This window comes from Lytechinus pictus, chromosome 7 (genome assembly GCF_037042905.1).
Source record: "Lytechinus pictus isolate F3 Inbred chromosome 7, Lp3.0, whole genome shotgun sequence".
NCBI lineage: Eukaryota > Metazoa > Echinodermata > Echinoidea > Temnopleuroida > Toxopneustidae > Lytechinus > Lytechinus pictus.
The window spans coordinates 48,776,689-48,800,941 of record NC_087251.1 but is presented as its reverse complement, the minus strand read 5'-3'; the positions used below and the strand labels follow the sequence as shown (position 1 = coordinate 48,800,941).

Genomic DNA, 24,253 nt, shown 5'->3' with positions numbered 1-24,253 from the left:
TGATCATGTAATGTATATTTTGTTTATAATTCATGTTTTGTTAATCGTGAATAAAAGTAAACCACACCAAACCAACTTTTCCGTAGGAATACATCATATTTTGTAATGTTTTGTAAGGTATAGTCTGAGAAAAATGCATCAAAATATGTTGTTCTCGATGCATCAAACAATTTCCACTCCCTTCTAGTAAATTTATTTCGAACAACTCCACTGATATAATCTAACCCCGAAAACAAGTTGATTTGAAAAACTACAGAAAAATAAAAAAACCATTCTGAAGAAGTCCAACACATACTACTTTAAAAAGCTGACGTTGCGACGCGACGGAGGCTGCAAAGCACTAAAAGCAAAATAGCGCAATCAATCTTGCTGCGTCGCAAACTTGAACAAAACGTAAAAATTATCCGAGAACGGTTGTGAAATGATGGGCGACGCAGGATGAACTGAATGTCACATCCGCACATGCCTTAAAACATCACCTTTCTCAAATGAGAAAAATACGCGTTATGAATGAGAAGACTAGTCTCCCTAAAGCCATAATAATAATAAAAATAATAATAATAACAATAATAATAATGATAATGACAATAATAATGATACCAATTATAAAAATAATAATAACAACAACAATAATAATAGTATTTTTTTTTAATTCATGAAGAGCATGCATATCTCACCATTGTCATCTCACCAATCCACTAATGCGAACGTAAGCACGGACTGGAAATATTTTATATTCAGACATTAAAAGGGGGCAATCACTTTAAATAACCATGGAAAAGAAGCATATGTCACTCCATAAAACAATGATAGCTCGAAGTGCGAAGAAATATATTTGGTGTATATTGACTTGAAAACGGAATGTTATCATTAAACAGACAATGCGAGCACCAGGGATGATGAACACATATGCCCTTAGCAAATAATGTTTCATAAAGTTATGACGAAATATTTCTCATGTAATATAACATATATAGCATAATATAATAAAAAATAATTTATTCTCCCCCACTTCGTTTCCTTTTCTCTTTTTCCTTACGTTTTTTGTTTTTTGTTTTTTGCCCCCTCCCGTAGTTACGGCACTGGTAACTTTTCACTTTCCGTTATACATGTTTTTTTTTTTTTTTTAGCTGAAATTACCGTTTCCTTTGATTTTTTATTTATGTTTGTGATTACAGAACTGTGTTCTTTTGGTTATGTTTCTGTTGCATGCTTAAGTAGATTGTGTGTGTTTTTTTCAAGTGTTATGTATTTTTTAGAGTATTTTTATAACTCTCCATGTTGTATAACCAATACTTTTTATTTTTTCAACCAGATTTGTTATGAAAGCATCGACACGAGGTTGAAATTTGGTTGCATAAGTAGCATTTTCGACAATGATCAATATGATATAACATTATTAAAGTGTGATAGATAAACAGAAAATAGGGGAAAGTCTTGTCGTATTGCTTTACTGCATCCTGTGTTTTCAAAGTCTTAAGTTTAAATCAGTTCTAATTTTATATATATTACATTTTCTCTGACTTTGAGATTTTCAGGGTGGAATTACTAAACCTTTTTGTGGAATCGAGGCAAAAATACCCATACAAGTCGTACTGATAAGGAAAATGTATAATACAATAATACAATCAAATCAAAGTCGCTGAATGAGAGAGTGGGATTTCTTTCAATCGATTGCCCTAATCAAATCATATGAATAAAGATCAGCCGCCCTACTTCCAGGTAGTTTGATAGAAAATATAATCTTTACAACCATGGACCCCAACCAAAGGCCAATCAAACCCATTTCTTCATTCGACCAGGCGAATGTTTTACAGTCCGGGGAAGGCAATCATCGGAATATAGACGTGCAAAAGAGTACAAAGATGTTATGTAGCAACTCAAAATGACGAGAAAAAGGTTGAGATCGAACAAATAAAGGAGGCTACATTCAACAAAATTTTTATCAGAGGCGAACTTTGATGGCATGGAAGCCATAGAAATGGCAGGCCTGCTGTTCATTTCGATAATTTACAATATGAATTGGCAGAATTTTGCATTATGTTATAGAGCGTGAATGTCAAAAGACCGATTGCTGTCTTAGAAATCAATATTCCACATGAAGTATGGATGCTTTTAGTTGAAAAAAGGCTGACATTTGAAAGTTTGCGAAAAGTGTTGTGTAAGCAGAAAGTTACAGTGGCATACATTGGTGCCACAGTCCCACCAACGGAACCCACTCAATAACAATCGATGGAAATGTCCTTGGACATGATGTAATAGCTTTGATCGGTCTGGAGTCGGTTAAGCTAGTGTGGCTGAGGCAGCAGGAACTGGAATGAAGGAACTGAATGAATATCGAAATGACTCTGCTTTTTTTTAAAATAACAGGATTAAATTTATAATCTGATTTGTTAACAATAGATAATACTCAGTACTTTATAAATGATGAATACCCCACATCTACTCACACAATAACAAGAAGAAAAAGAAGACTATTCCACGCTTCATTTGATTGGTGAGACATGTATACTCTTAATGAATTCATACCAACAGCTGTTAAAATGTTCCCTTTTTCTGTAAGTGAAGTAAAAATTTCAGCTCGCGCTGCGCGCTCGCATTTTTCACTTAGGCCTTATGATTTATTTTTCTGTTTATATATACTTCTATTTATTAAAAAAATTCATCTACACTGCATATTCGCATCGTTATTGAACAAACTACAAAATAGCGCTATCTTTAAATGGGGTGAGGAAAAAAGACTACAGTAAAACTGTAATTGTTTGTACTTTATATTATTATCACACTTTCTCAATAAAAAAGGTACTTGAAGGGAAAAATCATATGGTAGCGTGTTACTCAGACTTAATCAAACGTATTGATTACTGGCGTAAATATGAGGTGTGGGCTTCGAACTATGGCCCCAAAATTCTAAATTTATATTGTCAAAAGCAATCACAAAATTAATTTTTCGAATAAAAAATGTCAGAATATTTGCTCCCCCCCTTCGCCCCCTCACACCTTTTTTCATATTCTGGCCTATGCACCATGTCGGCCCCTTCCATTTTTAGGGTTGATCACGCGCCTGTTATATGAAACGGTTTATTTATAATTCGTCTAATGCCAATTCGTCCAATTGTCAACTCATCCATAGGCGGATCCAGCTTTTGGCGAAAGGGGGGGGGGCGCACTGCCGAGCGGCGCACATATTTTTGCACTTCACCGGCGCCATAAAAGAAAACGTTGAAATAGGGGTAAAGTCTGACCCTGTCAAATGCTCTTTTCAAAATGTAGGATTTCCAGTCATGCCATTTTGCATGACCACACGCAGATAATATTTCCGGGGGGGGGGGCAAGACTCGAACAAATTTTTGGAAAAAAAATAAAAACGATAGAGTAAACAGACCGAGCTGCTCAATGGGGCGATTATTTTTTTTTTACAAGTGTAATAAAATTATTTGGTGCACATCTCACATTTGCACATTTTTCATAGTTTTCATGAAATGTTAAGGAATTTTTTTTTCACAACAGCTGATCGCGAATTTGCCCCCCTTCCCCCTTGCTGCGTACGACCATTCCCTGAAGTCCACTTAAACATATCTCATTATAACAGAAAATATATATCAATTTAAACATATAATCTTTCTAAAACATAAATAGAGAGAGATTGAAAAACTTATTAAAGAAAGAAACAAGCAAAAAGTAACACAAATTATGCATGTTATGTGCGATTTCAAAATCTCGTGTATCAACCCTTTTATTGCGATGAAGCCAATAGAGATACAAGTTTTTTTTTACTATATGTATATATATATATACACAGGGGCGTCGATCCTTTTTTTCAGATTTGGGGGGCAAAATCATGAATCAACTTTCCAAAGGCGCTCGATATCACACAAAACAAACAAACTCACACACACAAACACACATATGCATATATATATATATATATATATTCATATGACTCATGAGATAGAGACACATATCTCACCAACAAATTAATGCGAGCGCGAAGCGCGAGCTGAAATTTTTAAGTATACTGACCTGAAAACAGGAAAAAGGTGCCTGTTTAGGACTATTTGTAGTAACTCATTAAGAGGATACATATCTCACTACACAGATAATGCGAGTGCCGAGGGCGAGCTGAAATTTCTTTATATTTTGACCAGAAAGCTTGATATTCTATGCATTTTTGGTACCAATGATTAAGATGGGTATCTAAAAAAACCAATAGATGCGAGCGCGAAGCGCGAGCTTAAAATTTTGATATTTCGATCTGAAATAAAATGACAGTTTAATGGACGTTTGTAATAAAGAACAAGATTATATCCAACAAAAGATTATTGCAAATCGAAGCGGGAGTTCTTTTGACGTTTAGAACTGAAAACGGGACATTCTATTCACCTATTTAATCATGAAAAGTATGGGGTTTTGCTACAGAAATGATGCGAGCGCGAAGCGCTAGCTGAAAATCTTTATATTCCAATCTGAGAAGCGGACAATTTGAGCACGATTTTAAATGAAGAACGAGTGGTGTAGCTCAATCTCGCTTGCTGATTTATGTGTATAATTACCATCTTATTTTATTTTTGCACATGCGGAATTATTGGGGGGGGGGGCAAAACGATATGTTTGCCCCCAAAATATTTTCATTGGTGGGGCGATCGCCCCCCCCCCCAGGATCGACGCCTCTGTATATACAATGATACTCCATCATGAATCATTCGGAATACATCACCAATCCAGGTTTATATAATTATCATTCAATTTTCATGTACATGATGTATAGGCCTATACAGAATTTGGTATATATTGTGATGCAATTTGTAATGATGAGTAATTTTTATCTAACTACTTTGATGAAACTGAATATGATGCTTATGACCTGAATTCAGAAAGAGCTTTGGAAATAGTTCTCCAGTTTTACAGGTATCGTTAGCTTTGTTTTTAACTTCTTCCTGAGTGATCAGATGAATAATATTTAACTTAATGGAAGATGAAAATAAATCAAATTTTGTGGCGTAAACATTTAAACGTTAAAACAAAGTTACTGACAAACTGTATTTATACATTGAAAATGATATTTAGTGGTTTAAGGTCTAACGAATATACGTCTGGTTGCGTAATTATACACTCCCGGTACTAGCAACGGGTTTTAGCAAAGTTTTTGACTAAAATATCGAATCATCTTCATAAAACAATATAGTAGCTGTCTTACACTAAAGGCCATAGAGGTGGCACAATGTGGAATGTGTAAAGAAGAAAAGTGACTGATCTTTTTTTTATTAAAGCATTGGAAAATAAGATCAAAATTAAAGGATTTGCTCTACGCTTTTGTATGATTCTGGGATTTTTTTAATACGTTAAAGATTGCATGACATCTGTGGGCAACTGCCCCGCCCCAGTCCACTCTGTAAGGGCATGCGATGAGCTTTGTTATGACCATTCAACAATAACATGTATAACCAGGTGCCGCTGATCATTCTTGACCGGCGCCGATCTAGATTTGGTTGGCAATAGGCCCTTCTTCATTATTCTACCGGCGCCTATTTATTGGAACCAGGGGACGCTGATTATTCTTGACCGGCGCCGATTTAGAATAAGTAGTGCTGATTATTTTTACCGACGTCACGTAAGATTCCGGCAGCGGCAATTCACAATCGACTGGCGCCGATTTAGAACCAGGAGGCGCCGATTATTCTTGACTGGCGCCGATTTTTAACCAGGTGGTGCTGATTATTCTTGTCCGACGCCGATTTAGATTTAGGTGGAGCTGATTATTCTTGATCGGCGCCGGTTTAGACTAAGGCAGCACCGATTTATAACCACATGGCGCTGATTATTCTTGACCAGCCCCGATTTAGATATAGGTGGCGCTGATTATCCTTGATCGGCGCCGGTTACGAACTCAGGCAGCGCCGATTTTTCTTTACCGGCGCCGATTTGACCAGATGGCGCCGATTATTCTTGCCCGGCGCCTATTTAGATTAAGGTGGAGCTGATTATTCTTGATCGGCGCCGGTTAAGACTCTGGCAACGCCGATTTATAACCAGATGGCGCTGATTATTCTTGTCCGGCCCCGATTTAGATTTAGGTTAAGATCTCAGGCAGCGTCGATTTTTCTTGGCTGGCGCCGATTTATAACCAAATGGCGCTGGATTATTCTTGTCCGGCGCCGATTTAGATTTAGGTGGAGCTGATTATTCTTGATCGGCGCCGGTTAAGACTCTGACAGCGCCGATTTATAACCAGATGGCGCTGATTATTCTTGTCCGGCCCCGATTTAGATTTAGGTTAAGAACTCAGGCAGCGTCGATTTTTCTTGACTGGCGCCGATTTATAACCAAATGGCGCTGGATTATTCTTGTCCGGCGCCGATTTAGATTTAGGTGGAGCTGATTATTCTTGATCGGCGCCGGTTTAGACTCAGGCAGCGCCAATTTATAACCACATGGCGCTGATTATTCTTGACCAGCCCCGATTTAGATATAGGTGGCGCTGATTATCCTTGATCGGCGCCGGTTACGAACTCAGGCAGCGCCGATTTTTCTTTACCGGCGCCGATTTGACCAAATGGCGCCGATTATTGTTGCCCGGCGCCTATTTAGATTTAGGTGGAGCTGATTATTCTTGTCCGGCCCCGATTTAGATTTAGGTTAAAGGTCAAGTCCACCCCAGCAAAATGTTGATTTGAATAAATAGAGAAAAATCAAACTAGCATAACACTGAAAATTTCATCAAAATCGGATGTAAAATAAGAAAGTTATGGCATTTTAAAGTTTCACTTATTTTTCACAAAACAGTGATATGCACAACTCAGTGACATGCAAATGAGTCAGTCGATGATGTCCATCACTCACTATTTCTTTTGTTTTTTATTGTTTGAATTATACGATATTTCATTTTTTACAGATTTGACAATAGGGACCGACTTGACTGAATCATATAGTATTAAAAAATGCTAATTCCACATGTTCAGGGAGGAATTAATCACTGTTTCACTTGACAATGAGGAGAAAATTAGAATATTTAATATTTCATATAATAAAATATAAAAGAAATAGTGAGTGGATGACGTCATCAGTCTCCTCCTTTGCATACCAACCAGGATGTGCATATAAAGCTGTTTTGTGAAATTAAGCGAAACTTTAAGATGTCATAACTTTCTTATTTTACATCCGATTTTGATTAAATTTTCAGTGTTATGCTTGTTGATTTTTATCTTTTTATTCAAATCGAGTTTTTGTTGGGGTGGACTTGTCCTTTAAGAACTCAGGCAGCGTCGATTTTTCTTGACTGGCGCCGATTTATAACCAAAGATATTCTTGATTGGCGCCAGTTATATGCAGGCAGCGCACTGCTGATTATTTTTAACAGGCGAAGTTGTTGGGAAAAGGGTAGTTAAAAGAAAAGATAAGGAAGATGATATGAGTGTGCTTTGCTGGGGGATAGTCTTTCCTTTACTGTTGCTAATATTATATCAGTGTATAATTTTTTTAAGCGGCGCCTTTCTTTTCTTTCCTTTATTTTAATTTTTTAAAGCAGCGCCTTTTCTTTCTTTTACTTTTCTTTTATTTTTTATTGAGCGGCGCCTTCGGCGCCGCTCAAATATTAGGGGGGGGGGGGCGCGCCCCCTGCGCCACCCCCTGGATTCGCCACTGTCATCTGCTATCATTTGGTCTACCATCAGTTCGTCCACTCACCACATAATGAATGAAAAGAAAATGGGTATTATACCAACTGGTTATTAGGCGAAATAGTAATAGACGAAATGGGGATTAGACGAATTGATGATTGGACCAGATGGTTGTTAGACGAAATGTTGATGGATGGAAGGGCATTAGACTAAATGAAGGTAGACCATGTGGTGAGTGGACGAGTTGGCAGTGGACGAATTGGCAATTTACCTATGAAACTGCCATGCCACCAATGACACCACTGGCGTAAATCCTTGCGTCACACCTGTTGTTCAGGGGGGATGACCTATTGTTCCATCCCCCCTGAACAACAGGTGTGACGCAAGGATTTACGCCAGTGAATGCCACTAAACAATGCAAAAAGAGCATAACTAATACCTTGGTCACATTTACTCGACGGCGGCCGTACGGCGAGTCGAAAACAGCCGTTTTAACATTTTTCTGTACCAGCTACATTTAGGTGGTTTGAATAAAAATGAACAAAACGGCTGTTTTCGACTCGCCGTACGGCTCCGTAGAGCAAATGTGACCGAGGTATAAAGAGGGACACGGGAGGGGTATAGCAAAAGAGTGTGGTATAAAGTAGCTGGATAGGCGACTATTTATCGTGCCCCCAGGCCCTAAGTGACGCCCATGTTAGAAAAAATTATTATTTTTCACTTTCAAAAGTTCAACTCCCCTTTTCTTCTTTTGCAGAAATACAACTTCCCAAGATATTTGAAACCATCTTCAGAATTAGGGGATGTTTGTTTAAGAATAAAGAAAACATGCATCCCCGCATGCATAATTAGGAAGTGGAAAAATCTTGTCTGTATTACACTACTTCAGATTATCGTCATATAGAATACATGTACGTTCAACATCAATTTTCATTTCCTTTTTACTATTGTATTAAATATTCAAAAGACCCAACGGCCCAAGCAAATCCTTACGCATTATTCAAATAATGTCTTCTTTGCGATGGATTTGATTACGCCGCATAATACAATCAATGTTTACAGAAGCACAATATGATTGGGGGATAATGTATAAAAATCCTTCGCATAAACCTCGCGGAAATTAGTCTACCCGATTTTTGTTGTGCTGTCGAGTCGACCAAGACAGCCACAAAACGTAACAAATGCTTCCAAACCATAAGTCTGAATAAAGAAAATAGTTATTCGGTAATTATTCAGTCGTGTCATACTGAGAATGGCAAATTTCGATGTGCAGAATGTTTCCGAATCACCACTCTTTTCAACCGTTTTCTTCACAGATTATCCAGCCTCCTTCACAAACATTTCTATTAATCCTACTGATGTTGTAGATAGTTCTTCGACGGTGAAGAATATCAACGGAATACTGTGGCCAATCCTGTTCACCGCTATGATCATTGTGGCGAACTCTCTTAGTCTTATAGCATTCAGCATTGAGAAAAGACTTCGCACCTACAACAACTACTTTATCATAAACCTGGCCATTCTGGACTTCTTCGACGGGTTGTTTCTGATTCCACAGGTAGTTCATACCCACGTCGGATACTACCCTTTCTCACATAAGGTGTGCAGGGTGATGTCAGCAGTGCAGGCTGGGTTTCTGACCGCTTCGAACCTCGCCGTGGTCGTGATCTGCGCCGACCGACATCGTGCTACCTACGATCCCATCAACCATTTCATATCACGAAGCAAGCGAATGGCTGTCATGAAGAATCTTATCCCGTGGGTGGTGTCCCTAGGGTTCTGGCTCCTCTACATCACCACACCTGAATTCATCATCAACTTTGACAATGACCGCCATTGCACCCACTGGTTTCGTGCCAGGCCGTTCGCCACCACAGTGACGTTCATCGTTTACTTCTATCTACCATTCTGTTTGATCGTCGTGCTCTACATCAGAATCGTCTTGAAGATCCGGTCTTCGTTCGCGGGCAAGGAGATTTCGAAACAGTTTGCGATGACAAGACGGAAGGAAGGAAGCACCCCATCACCTCGAAATGAGATGGCATCATCATCATGCAGCACATTCACCACCAACACAAACTCGTCATCATCGGAGAGCCCTGGTAATGAGTTGAAGAGGAAGGATATCAATGACATCCCAGTGAATTCAAAAAATGTGAGAATCTCTTCTTTTAATGAATCCACACTTGTTTGTAGTAAAATGATAACGGTTCAACCTTCTAAAGTCTAAATCTTTAAAACTATAACTTACAGAAAACAGTTCTTATCCTTCCGTATAGCACCATAATTTTATAATCTAACATTCTATGTCGTGTCTATTGAATTCGTGAAATAAAGCATTATATAAATATTTTTTAATTACTCTGATATAACCATCCAACCTCGACAAGATTGTCCGTTTGAGACTATGACATGTAAAAAAATTGGTTCTTAAAATTGACGCGTGGTCATAATGGAAGTCCTTTGTTCACACCAATATTGTAACACGTCCTTGATTGAATTCTGAAATAGTTTCTCATCAATCGCAACAGAATCTGTTGTTGAATTTCCTGTTTTCATAGTTGACAAAATTGAACATATTTGCGAGATTATTTCATTGTTCAAGCATCAAGTAAGATTGTATATAGTTTCGGTCTGGTAAGTGGAGGACTTGTTTTTTTTAAAGTCAGCCTGCTGGCCTCGGGGTTGTAAGTCAACGATGTTAGCAGTTTCTCGTTGTCCCTTTGTTGAGCAGAACTCGCAGAAACATTTTCCCTCTTGTGGACAACAGTGTCATCCGTCTGTTGTTGTGTTAGAAACCTTTTCCCTCTAATGGACAACAGTGTCATCCGTCTGTATCTCTAGAGTCGCGATCGATGTCAGTAGACGTATTGTATATATGCTGGGTTGTCGTCGGCATCTGCTGACATGTCTATTCCTTTTTTGAATGATGGTATTACGATCCTCTTCGTTTGTAGATAATTGGTTGGCCCAGATCGACAGGTCGTTTTCAAGTGATCAAATATCAGGTAAATCCTGTGAGACTGGTCTATCCAGCAGCTTATTGAACTCTTATCTCTTAATATCTTCAACTTCACCAGTATATATGGTTTTCTCAATCTTTTCCTTCACCAACCTCTCTGGTCTGGTGAATCTTCTTGTCATTTGCTTGACGGTAGTGTAAAGAAATATTCCATCGATTGGCCATTCCACTTCATACCAGAAGCGCAAGGACCTTCACCGTAGTGAAATATTAGAAGGCAGAAGAGAGTTTGGAGGAACGTGCCTTCAACCTTATTGAGCCCCCTCACTCTTTACTGTCAGTTCCATGTGTATGTCACTCCATTGTTATGCTCAAGGCCGGGTACTACGACGAGGCCAAAGCCAATAGGCCTTACTTTCAATTTTCTGAAGTATTTCCTGGCCTTGTCTAGAACCAAACCCAAGGACGATGCCGAGGGCACAAATTTCGATCTCCTTTCTAACCTCTATCTACAGTAGCACAACACTAGGTTTCTGTACTTGGCCTGCCAGCAACCAATTACTTCTCTAAAGCACTCTTCGGAGATATATATATATATATACATATAGAGTCATATTTGGTACTGATCTTTGCATTTCCCTTTTTAAACCCGATTTCAGAATCAGCGTGAGGCGGCCACCGAGACGAGCAAGGCAACCAAAACACTTCTATTGATTGTGATCGCATTTGTGGTGTCATGGCTGCCACAGAGTATCATGATCCTCATTTACTCTGTCGAACCCGTGCTTGTGATTCACGGCCTACCAAGATCAGTCCGGCTGTTCTTCGGATGGATGACGTATCTCAACAGCCTTCTCAACCCTATATCGTATGCCGTGTCGCAGCCGCTGTTCAAATCGACCATAATGAAGATGTTCTTGTTGAGGCGAAAGTAACGGAGGCGAAAGTAATGGAGCGTTGTGGCCCAGTGGATTAGTCTTCGGACTTTGAAACAGAGGGTCGTGGGTTCGAATCCCAGCCATGGCGTAATTTCCTTCGGCAAGAAATTTATCCACATTGTGCCGCACTCGACCCAGGTGAGGTGAATGGGTACCCGTTAGGAAGAAATTCCTCGAATGCTCGAGCGCCCGATCTAGGTAGCCGTGATAAAGCCGGGGTAATAATAAGAGCCGGGCCCGCTGGGAGAACAGTTTTCGGAACTGAAGTGGCTACCCTGGGTAAATATGCCGTTGTATTATTATTATTATTAGTAGTAGTAGTAGTAGTAGTAGTAGTAGTAATATGGTTTTGAAACCTACGAGTTAGGCAAAATTCAATGCCGTTCCTTTGACTTTTAATGGATGAATGACTCAAACAATATTAAAATAATTCAGTCACCCCCTTCATTCTTGGTACACAACGTTATAGTATGACCGAAATAATAATAATAATACTTCTTAAGTACTCAAGGCTATTCTAGACAGCAATTTAGGAGGTCATAATGTACATTTTGTTAATTTTTCGTAGTTTTCTTTATGATTGTGCATATTCTTTGCTGTTCTTATAGAACCAAAATGAGAGCGGATGGCTCTCAATCCTAGTTAGTTCATAAATAATGTTAAATTCATTCATTTCTTTACCAAAATGAAAACTGATTCGGGAATCTGTGTAGAATGTGATTTTTTTGGGGCGGACTCTTAATCCTAGTTACTTCAAATATGATTCTAAATCCATTTATCTCTTAAGATATGATGAGAAGGCTCACCTGTCCACAATTCCACAGTCGGTTCATATCACGGTTAGATCCGTTGATTTGCTATTCGAACAAAGCTATCCGAGCAAGACCCTGGTAAAAATAATGTCACTTCTGTCTTCGTTGCACCGCAGCCTTCTGTCACATAACGCGAAGATGGTATAACCGATAACCAAGGAGACATTTTTGTGCAATTTTAGTTCATAGTGGCTAACCTTATAGACGACAGAAATTACTCAACGGCCTCCACTTAATTGTCTATCTGATTATTTTGGACGGGTCAACTTTGAATTCGCAAAAACATTCTAGAATACCTTTACTGTTTGTTAAATTGGCAAGCTCGCGCTAGAGTTCTTTGACAGATCAATGGAGTTGCTACCGCGCTCATTCTGTTTATACTGTACATAGTTTTGGCCACTTTGGCATCATTTCGAAAGACACCGTGAAATATCTTGAATTATTGTGGAAATTCGCATTATATACAAGTCATGAAGTAGTTTTTGTTTCATTTTCAGCCAATTTTCGTAGAAGATTCTAGATTTCCGGCGTGAAAATGCGCAAGTTAGATCATGGCTGTTTGATTCATAATAGCCAAAGAACAACACGCATGACAGATGGCTGCTTCTGTCTGCCGGAAAGTTGTAAAGGAAGGCGTGTTGCGAGCTACGATCTCTCACAGACTCGTTTTGTCGATGGAAGCAGAACGGTTCACGGGTCTGTTTGTGGGGGGGGGGGGGGTGAGCCCGTCTACAAAATGACAGGAGACTAAGAAGTTAAATGGGTACTAATAATATGATATGAACAGATTAAGAAAACTCAGAAAAAACAACACTAAAAATTTGATTAAAATCGGACGAGGAATAACAAAGTTATGGCATTTTAAAGATTTGCATTATTCCGGTGAAACTTTTTTTTTTTTTTTTTTTTTTTTTTTTTTTTTGGGGGGGGGGCATGTCTTCAATAAATATTCAATGAGCAAACTGCTAATGCCATATCCCCACTTGTTTTTTTTGTATTTTATTATATCAAATTAGGTTTATTCATTTTTTTTCCTTCAATAACCAAAAATAATATATCAAATTAGGTTTATTCATTTTTTTTCCTTCAAGAACCAAAAATATTATATCAAATTAGGTTTATTCATTTTTTTTCCCTTCAAGAACCAAAAATATTATATCAAATTAGGTTTATTCATTTTTTTTCCTTCAAGAACCAAAAATATTGGAATAAAAACTGGTTAAGTGCATTACATATTCATTGCTGCAACTTATTTCATTACAAGGGAGACATATCTTTCTTTTTCCTTCCTTTCTTTATCTTCCTATGAGATAAATCTGGCTATTTGGTCTTTTTCTTTCTGATGTTTCACTTTTAGCATTATTTGCATTTTAGTTGTCATGTATTCCTAATTATTTGTAATCTTTCCTTTTAATATGTGTACTTTTCTCTTTATGCAGGACCATTATGTGAAACAGCCTGCGAGCTGATTAATGTTTTATCCTGTTGAAAGATGTTTTAATAAATAAATAAATATCATTCACACATGTATGAAAAAATGAAACAATTTTTAAAAATAAAAAAGGAAAGAGGGGATGTGACATCATCAGTCCATGTAATGAATATTCATGCGACGTGCATAATAACTGTTTTCACAATTAAAAATTTTCGCTATTTTTTATCATATTTTGATTTTAAGCATTTTACTCTGTGAATTTTACTACTGAAATAAATAGTTTCAGCCTGGAGCATCCATTTGATTGTGATATCGCGCAGTGGTAGAATACCCACAAAATTATTATTGATCTTGAATAGTATGGTAGCTTGTGTGAAGAGGCAATGAAATTGAAATGGATAAAAATCGAGAGTAGACAATTAAATAATTAATGTACATGAATATTTTATATATATATATATTTGTATGAATCAAAGCTGATTAATGATTTTTTATTTTGTGTGGAAAAGATCAATGTAAATACATAAACAAAATATAGTTTGACTATTCATAAGCATCATGATTCTTAGTGTATATATCTCTAATTTTCCTCTAAACGTTGTGAAGACTGCTTAGTAGTTTATATTTGTAGCTATTTTACTCCAGTAAAGACGATACATTCGAAGTATGTTAATCATTCCAATGTCGATATTATTGCTTGACGGTTGACAATTTCAGACAGCTAAGTAGAATTAAATAATTCATAACACAATATCATACAACTGATAAATGATATAATAAACAGCGCAGACGTTTCCGTATTTTTCCACAAGTTGATTCATCTTGCCCTCGTCTCTACTCGGGGCAATGGGGTATCTCCCTCAATGCTAGTCAATGTTATAATTATTGACCCTTGACTCTAAAATACCTTATGATAACATGAATAATCAGAGTTGTCCACGACCAAATGATAAACTCTCGAGACGATCCAAATATGATGAATTGTGTGAATAACGACTTCGTCTTCATAAACCATTTTGTGAAATCCTGTTTTGTCCTGTCTTATGAATGTATTCTATATTCGATATTTTTATTCATTTACTCAAATATGTATTGTCTATTTCTTATAATCTGAAAAGTTGGTTCATGATTTGAATAAATTTATCAATAAATATGCATATATTAATATTCGAATTCACGTGAATGTAATTACTTGTTTTTGTGGGTGTGTATGTTCGTTTTTATCATCTTAATATCTATACCCTAAGTTGACTAATGATCAGTAATTACTTGAGCAAACCGTGATAGTAAAGTAGAATTTGGGTCTGAATAAATGATTTATGCCTTTATAGTACTAGAATTTTTGACGTAGAACTGTATTATAATTTAATTATAACTGTTATGCAACATAAAATTTTATTTAATTTTTTAATTTTTTGACATTAACGATTGGATATCTATTGAATAATGTGATGCATTCAAGTTAGATAGGGAGTTGGCCTACTTCGGATCATCGAGTAGAGCGTCAGATCGGGGAATTGCGTCACCCGACTTAACTGCTTTTTAAAGAAATTTTAATTTTGCAATAAAAATTTCATCCTATAAAACCTGAACTACAAAGTTCCGGACGATGGGATGAATATCAAAATCGAAATTCCAGTCTATTTCGAGCAACCCTGTATGAATAGTTCTAAGCAAATTCAACTACAAATCGTAATTGCGTCATCATTGGCTGAGGCTTGGACTTAACTCTGACCACATGGCCGTAGCATTGCAGCAAAGCAAATTTATGATTTTAGCATTCCTGGCATTATGTCGAACTTCAAATAAAATGGTTTTACTTCTTGAATCTTTCAAATTTGATACAAAGTGCGATTTGTTTGAAAATCGCGTCGAATTCGGATCGTTAAGTGTGCTCCGGGCTCAAGTTTCAGAATTATCAGGTAAATCAGACGGTGGTACTTGTCCTAAGACTTACGATTTTATGCTTTGTGTTTATGTTTTGTGAGAAAAAAAAAATCAATATGACGAATTTTCCAGCAACATTGGCCGAAGCCGACCCGACCATTCTTATATTTAATTATCAAGAGGGTATATTTTCCAAATGTCAAACCCTTCTATTCAGAATTTAGGGTGCTCTTTTTACGAAAAATCGGGTTACGTTGTGTTACCGACCCGACGGCCGACGCAATGACACAATGGATTACAAGTATATTACACTCTTAATTCAAAGGAATTAAAATAAATCCAAATCGGCTGTGGATACTGACCATCCGAATGTTGGATATGTTTTAAATTATCTTTCAAATCTCAAAAGATTTAAATTCAAATCTTTTAAATTATATTTAAATCTATAAGGTTTAAAACTAAACCTTATGTTCGGCTGGTCACTATTCACAGCCGATCTTAAATCCTTGGAATTTAGAGTGTGGGTGTATAAAGTCAGTATCAAATACAGATTTTTTTCATTAAGTATACCCAACATGTTGAATAGTAAGGACCCCTAGAAAAGACGGTAGAACGCGCATTGCTCGAAACAATGACATAATTTGATAGAATGCAGTTCAAAACACATTATCTTGAAGGCTTTCAAACTTTTCTCCATAATGCGTGCATGTAGAGCACTTCGTTTCATTTAGCTATTGTTCGTGCCCATGCTTTTCATGTGAGGCACTTAAACGATATATACCCACATAACATTGGAGCCTTTTTACCTAGCTTACAACTAGAACCTTGGAAGTACTTTTATGAAATCTATAGCGACGTCATGTAGACTGTCTCGTGAAATTTTGATTGCTAAGAGACTAGAAAATCACAATAATTTTTTTTAAAAGATATTTTATAGATCTAGTGCCCCAGATATCGGTTACGCAATTTGCTTCATCACATTGTCTCAACAGATCTAGTATATTTTCTTTCCCAGTGTTCTTCTAAGTTGATCGGAGAAAATAAAGTGTGCTTGTGCGAAAAGCTGTGTGTGTGAGTATGTGGGGTGTGCCTGTATGTGTGTGTGAGAGAGATTTGCATCTATATAATCACTTGGATAGTCAGCATCTGGGATTATTCTCAATCACGTCATCTCAAAGACGTAAGGATTTGTTCGATTCATGTTATATTTCAGTGTCGATTGCCCAAAATTGATATGGAGGGTCTTAATACCCGAAATGCTTCAGAACCGACAATTTATTCGACAATGCAAATTCAAGATTATTACGAAAACTCAACAGAGATGACATTTGAGGCCACAATTCCTGAGCTTAGATCTCGCTCAGTGAACATCCACGGGATCCTATGGCCTATCCTCTTTACAGTTCTCATCATCTTCGCAAACTCTTTAAGTTTCTTAGCCTTCTGCCTCGAGAAACGACTCCGAACATACAACAACTACTTCATCATTAACTTAACCATCCTCGACCTTATAACCGGTGTGTTTCTCATCCCAACTGTTGTCCACACACACATCGGTTACTACCCGTTCTCTCATGATATCTGCAAGGTGACTTCGGCTATCCGGTCGGGCATTCTCAACGCCTCGAACCTCGCCGTGGTCGTGATCTGCGCTGATCGACATCGGGCCACCTACGACCCCATCAACCATTTCATGTCGAGAAGTAAACAAACGGCCGTGATCAAAAACACCATCCCTTGGATTGTGTCATTCATATTTTGGTTCCTCTACATCACCACCCCGGAGTACATCCTCGGGTTCGATAACGGTCGCCACTGCCTTCGCTGGTACACCTTAACACCCCTCCTTGCCATCATCCCGTCCATCACGCTCTTTTACCTACCATTCACCATCATCGCTGTACTCTATTTCAGAATCGTCGCCAAAATTCAAACCACTCTTGGATCAAAGAATGTCCAAAGAAAGTTTGCCATGAAGGATGTAAGCAAGGAAAAGATCAAGGTGGACTTACCCCACGATGACATGACGTCCGCAGTCAGTACTGTCACCATAAATGTAGACCTCTCGTCCGATAATCTTGGTCAGGAACCAAAGATGGACAACGGAAATGCTGTCAACAAACCAAAGAAAGCGACAGTAAGTATAGTCCCACTGTTTTCAATGCTTCCAACATTTACTTTGGAAATCTATGAAACCATTTTATTCTTCTCGGAAAGTCCCACGAACTAGAAAAGGCCTAAGTTATATTCATTAAAAACTCTTCGACAGAATAGTAAAAAAACTTTTTAGGAAGACTTAATGTAGCATTTAAAGTGTAATCTGTCACATTTATAGTAAAAATAGTGAAATTTTCACTCGCTGTTCCTCCCCCCTTGGTAGTGACGTCAGCAGTCACTCAATTTGTAGTGAATTTAGAGTGAACGAACTAATATTTAATACAAATTTTACTTTTAAAAGAATGAAATTCACTCAACAACAAGTGGAAGTCACTCTAATTCTAATCAGTGAACTTTAGTTCACTCCCTCCGATGAGTGAATTATTCACTCGACTTTTTGGAGTATATATTTTTTTCATTTTACGGATTTGTATATTTTCCTCCATTCTATAGTATTTTTATTCTCTTTGGCCTTTGGATGAGAATGAAGGCATTATCCACTCCACCGGTCATTCCATTTAGTAACCCCTGGATAAGTTTTTTGTGCATATGAAATGATTAATAACTATATCGTAGGTATATCACAATTACTTTAATTGCATTGAATAATTTATTTATTTTAACCCCTCGGACTAAATACAGTGCGTCCCAGAAAAAAACGAAACCGAGATTTATCGATGATTTTTCATAACTTAATCACAAATACAATAAACAAGTGACCTACCATTTTAAAGCTTATAGAATCCCCTCTTTCATCTGAAATTACTAAAATTATTTTTCATTCACGCATGAGTGAGCAAAAACAATTAGAAGAGGGGATACCAAAAAGTCACTTGGCGGCCTGTATCTGGGTTTCAAATCGAAAACCACATTTTTATAAAGTTCAATATCTGCTCTTTAATTTGATACCTAAATTACAGAAAATGGCCAAGAAATAACGAAGTTCTGGTTATTTGAAATAAAGCTTGAATTTCAATAATTTCATAAAATGAAGAGGTTTTATAGGCTAGCGTTCCGAGTCACTCGACACTCCGTTTTGTTGACGACCAGCCATGCATTAAATCTTTTGTTAACCGTGCGATAGCTTCTGTGGGAAACCGGCGAAAACACATTCATTTAATGAAATTATGGAAATACAAGCATTGTTTCGAGGGAACCGAACTTTTTTACTTCTTGACCATTTTCTGTGATTAAAGTATAAAATAAAAGAGCAGATATTGAACTTTTTAGGCATGTGATTTTCTTTTTGAAATTCAGATACCCCCCGCCAAATGATTTTTTTGGTATCCTTTCTTCAAATTGTTTTTGCTCACTCATGCGTGAATGAGGAATAATCTAAGTAATTTCAGAAGAAAGACGAGATTCTAAGCTTTACAATGGTATGTCATGTATCTATTGTATTTGTGATTAAGTTATGATAAATCATCGATAAATCTCGGTTTTGTTTTTTGTGGGACGCACTGTATAATAACACATTATGTCTCTGAAACAGATTAAGCGTGAATCCGCAAACGAAATGCACAAGGCCACAAGGACGCTCCTCTTCATCGTCGTTGCTTTCGTCGTATCGTGGCTTCCCCAGAGCATCATCATGCTCATCTACTCCATCGAACCCGTGCTCGTCGTGCCAGGACTACCACGACCCGGTCGACTATTCTTCGGGTGGATGACGTATCTTAACAGCCTACTCAATCCAGTATCGTATGCCGTGTCGCAGCCGTTGTTCAGATCAACCATATTGAACATTCTGTTATGCAGACGTAACTGATCATTTGGACCAACGTCACGCAAGTTTACCATTGGGCGTACTATTTCAATCAAAAGATCCTTATTGGGCAAGTCCACCGCAGCAAAAAGTTGATTCGAATAAAAAGAGGAAAATCCAACAAGCATAACACTGAAAATTTCATCAAAAAATTAATGTATAATAAGAAAGCTATGGCATTTTTTTTAGTTTCGCTTTATTTCACAAAGCAATTATATGCACATCCTGGGGCCCGTAACACAAAGCTCAGCAAATCATTGATTGCATTGACTACAATGTACAATTAATCGTAAAAGTCAAGCGTGTGTTTAATCGCTAACGTTAATGCTACGGGACTCTGATCGGTATGCAAATGAGGGAACTGGTGATGTCACCCGCTCACTATTTCTTTAGCATTTTGTTTAAATATGAAATATTCTAATTTTCTTTTCATTGTCTTGTGAAACAAAAGTTTTATTCTTCCCTTAACGTGTGGGATTACCATTGTCTTAATATGGTTCAGTCTAGTTGTTTCTTATTGTCAAATCTGTGAAAAATGAAATATTGTATAATTCAAAAGATGAAAAATAAGAATAGTAAGTGAGGGACAAAGCTTGTGCATAGCTTTGTGAAAAATGAGCGAAATTTTGACATGTCATAAATTTCTTATTTTACATTCGATTTTGATGAAATTTTCGGAGTTATGCTTTGAATTTTTCTCAATAGATTCAAATCACCATTATTTTTTTTGGGGGTGAACTTGACCTTTAAGGGCAATGCACGATGATTAGGAACTGATATATTATATGTTATTCGATTGCCTTGGCGATGGCAAACGATGTTATTTACACATTAACCAACAGCATATCAACGTTTAGCATAGACTCTAGATAATTATGAGAAATGAAAGAAAAATAGGATTATATTTTTTTGGGTAGTTTTCTGAAAGGAAAATTAGCCATTGCCATGGCTATGGGCCATTTGTGACATTGATATTTATCACTAAATTCAAACAAAAGGCAACATAAATTTTATCATTCTAATGATCTCATGCAGAACACGTACTGTATTTTTTTTTTCAAAATTAAGTAGAATGGGTCAATCCTTATGCATTAAGTTAATTTTTCATTATGAATTTTTAAGTATTTTCCACCTGTCCATTTTTTTTTTGCAAATCACATGTTATTTGGTTGCCATGACAATGGCTTAAGATGTTATTAATACATTCAGCAACCAACGTATCTCTGTTAGCACCCTAAAATTAGATGAAATGAAATTTTAATCAGATTCTGCAATTTTCCTGAAAAATTGTACTTTTCTGGGGGAAAATAAGCCGTTACCATGGCAACAGGCCAAATTGGAACTATTTGGATGATCCTAAACATTTGTTAATTTCATTCATATGTAATTGGAATCTTGAAATTTTTCTACCGGGTAATTCATACCATTCTTAACCATCCACAGGGGAATGTCTCTTATTTTCTTCGAAATTAATCCGTTGACATGGCAACGGCTGAAGACGACATTTATAAATTTACCTCCCATTTTAAAAATAAATCTCATGGCATATACTAATAGTTTAATGATTTAGTCATAATAATGGTTATCCGCTCTTAAATAACCATATGGCTACCATAATTATGTTTGCAGAATACGCAATAAATTAGTCAGTGTGCTACGCAATAAATTCACTGCTTTTTGTGTGAAATATAGAATAAAACACAATATACATTTAATACCATAAAACGATGTATCAGAAGCAAGCTCCGTGTAATTAAATGGTTAACTTAATCTGAACATTCCGATTTGAATACGTGTAGTCTATTAGCAGTTTATAAAGCTTTCTCCATTTTATCCTAAACTTTAACTTTAATTGAAAACTGCAGATAATTTTGTCAAAATCTGTTGGCAAGTGTATTGTATATTTTTCTGCGAGGTGTACATGTATATAAGGCAAAATTTATCATAATTATTATCATAATAAGCCTAATAGTTATCGTAATTGTTGTCATTCTCGGTTTTGTTGTCCTTATCATTATCATTATTATCATTAATTGCTTTGGTTTTGATTTGTATTCATATAAGCCTATAAACATCGTTATCAGCATTACATAACATTTGTCATTGGTATAATCATTAAGGTATTGTATACATATGCATGAGAGTATCTTCATAAGCTTGAGAACTATGTCCAAATATGAAAAGGGAGCAAAATACATAATTATACAATGGCTTGGTTAAAGCTAATAATGATGGAAGCATCAATTTAAAATACAGTAGGAGAACTAAGAGCGAGGGAGAAAGAAAGATAGAGAGAGAGGGGGAGGGGGAGGGAGAGAACTGAATAGAAAGAAAAAAGAAAACGACGAGAAGACACTACATAATGGTAAAATACAAGACATATCATCATAGTAAAAATGTGGATTTCCTTGTTATACTCAAGCATGTAATGTGCCTGGTTCTTAATGTTTGCAGTTAAAATAATAAAACTCCAACGTGGATACAAGTTTGAAAAATATTCTTTAAAAAATTATCATTGTTAACATTACCCTGCATTTTCCGCCTTCCTATTCTTCCTTATTTTTTTCTTGTTAGTAGAACTTTTTTGGGGTAAGGCGAGTCAGAGCCCTAGAAGCCCCAAAACACCATCAGTACGCCAGTGGCCTATGCGATATAAACAAACCCGCAAGAATACTAATTGAAACGTAATAGGCTTGCCAAAAAATGGTTGGCGATTTATTGTGAATTATCTTATCTTGACTGACACGAGAGTTTAAAACACACAGTAATTTTGTAGGAGGAAAGTATTAAGGCATGTCAATGTTTATTCCCTAAAAATCAAATGTTTTACTGCAGATGAGTAGAAACTGTAGAATGATAAAAATCGATAACTCGTCAGCGCCATCCTAGCAGACGTCCTTTCGTCTCCGGAATTATTCAGTTGATGTTTATGAAAACAACGAATGCCTTCAACGTAAAACCAGCGAAGATTTTTTTTTACTGGAAAGAGTGGGCAAAATAGAGAAATGTATAGTCTGGTGTAGTCTTTTCTTGAGTATGATAGAATTAAATGAACTCATCTTTGCACTTTTTAAAGATGAATGATGACGGGGGAGGGGGGGGGGGGCAAAAACAACAGGTAACAACTGATTTAATAGGAAAATATCTAACAATACCTTCTGCTCTGAACAGGATGAATGCTTTGAATGATAAACTATTTTAAAAAACCGCAAATTTTTATGGGGGTGTCACTTTTTTTCCTGAAAAATTATTGTTCCAAAAGAAGCTAAATCCACTTTTGGTATTTTCCTGTAAATCAAGGTTTTTTAATTCACTACTTTTCTATAACCACTGCTGTTTTATTTTGACATATATGACAGTACTATCATCTTAAGGCCACCGCACACCTTACGACTGGTCTGCGACTCAATTTTGGAATAAAACGTATAGAAGTTGATGCTAATATTGAGACTTGGAATATCTTACTGTGTAATGTTCGAAATCATCGTACGAATACATATGTTCAAATATGTGACTATGCTATCATCCTTCTTAGAATAAAAGCAAATTTAATATCTAGTCGTAATGACGTCATAGCAGTCGTACGATTGGCTACGATTTGAAATTTATTTGGCCTTTACTCCAAAAGAAAGGCTTGCAATCTTTCAAAATGGTTAGATTAGTATTCTTTCAATTAATTTTAACCTCAAATAAAATGATATGTTCCATTCACATTTTCAGAAAATGAGCAAAATTCGATTTGTTCCAAAATCGGATCGCGAACAGTCGTAAGGTGTGCGGTGGCCTTTAGATTAATTAAATCATGATTTCTAAAATCTAGCATTCATTATAAATTTTTTAACAAATGTTGAAATTGTATTTTCATGGATTTAGCTCCTTTCGGAACAAAACCCTTGTAAAATTTCTGCCAATTTAAACATGTTTGATATTGGAAATTGAACACGAAACACATACATATGACTAGCAGAATACATTTCACATCTTTTCTGACGTATATCCATTGAAAATTACAAAAAGAAAAACAATATTTTGTCATCTTTTCTAAGGACGGCGACTTTTCGATATCTAATTCCAAAAGGAGCTAAATCCAAAAATATTGATAAAAATTGTAAAATTCTGTTATTTTCAGCAAAATTTGCACTGATGGTGTAAACTTGTATCCACAAATGTACCTAAAAATATAAATGCATAACTCTATGTAAAATAGGAAAATAACAATTTTTGAATAACAGATTGGATTTAGCTCCTTTTGGAACACAACTTTTTTGGATTTAGCTCCTTTTGGAACAAAACTAAAATTTGCAATCAATTTTTACCAACCTTTCCCAAAAAAATTCAAATACGATATGTTGCATTTGATTCCCACGTCAAAGATCAATTTTGGTCAAAAGTGGATTTAGCTCCTTTTGGAATCAAGCTCTTAATATCTGAAAATAAAAATCACCCCTCTGTCACGTGGGAGTGACTTTTTTTTATTATTTACTTACTGCTGCTTGACACCAAATATGGAATACGTAAAACTGATAAATAGTTATTAAAAGATTTAATCAAATCTCTTAAATCATTATGTTGTTTCCTTTTGATTTGTTTTACAGTAATTGTACATGAAAATATACATGAATATTGATAACAAAATATAACTTAACTTAATAATAATAGTTGACTCGAGCCCCCATCATCT

General features: G+C 36.4%; 2 protein-coding genes across 2 annotated transcripts; both read left to right on the top strand.

Moving 5' to 3' along the window:
• The first annotated feature begins 8,868 nt into the window (after positions 1 to 8,868).
• LOC129264093 (muscarinic acetylcholine receptor M3-like) lies at positions 8,869 to 11,966 on the top strand. Its single transcript, XM_054901959.2, has 2 exons — positions 8,869 to 9,771; positions 11,238 to 11,966. The coding sequence occupies exons 1-2, from the start codon at positions 8,869 to 8,871 to the stop codon at positions 11,511 to 11,513; spliced, it is 1,179 nt and encodes a 392-aa protein (XP_054757934.2). The 3' UTR covers positions 11,514 to 11,966.
• Positions 11,967 to 16,805: 4,839 nt separating this feature from the next.
• Positions 16,806 to 21,659, top strand: LOC129265648 (muscarinic acetylcholine receptor M2-like). The gene is made up of 2 exons (XM_054903619.2): positions 16,806 to 17,787; positions 19,300 to 21,659. The coding sequence occupies exons 1-2, from the start codon at positions 16,885 to 16,887 to the stop codon at positions 19,573 to 19,575; spliced, it is 1,179 nt and encodes a 392-aa protein (XP_054759594.2). The 5' UTR covers positions 16,806 to 16,884; the 3' UTR covers positions 19,576 to 21,659.
• The last annotated feature ends 2,594 nt before the right edge of the window (positions 21,660 to 24,253 follow it).

Bases quoted from the DNA above. Each gene is read 5' to 3' on its own strand.
- LOC129264093 (XM_054901959.2), top strand. From the start codon at position 8,869: ATGGCAAATTTCGATGTGCAGAATGTTTCCGAATCACCACTCTTTTCA. The intron at 9,772-11,237 runs GTGAGAATCTCT...ACCCGATTTCAG, and splicing joins TCCCAGTGAATTCAAAAAAT to AATCAGCGTGAGGCGGCCAC.
- LOC129265648 (XM_054903619.2), top strand. From the start codon at position 16,885: ATGGAGGGTCTTAATACCCGAAATGCTTCAGAACCGACAATTTATTCG. The intron at 17,788-19,299 runs GTAAGTATAGTC...TCTCTGAAACAG, and splicing joins ACAAACCAAAGAAAGCGACA to ATTAAGCGTGAATCCGCAAA.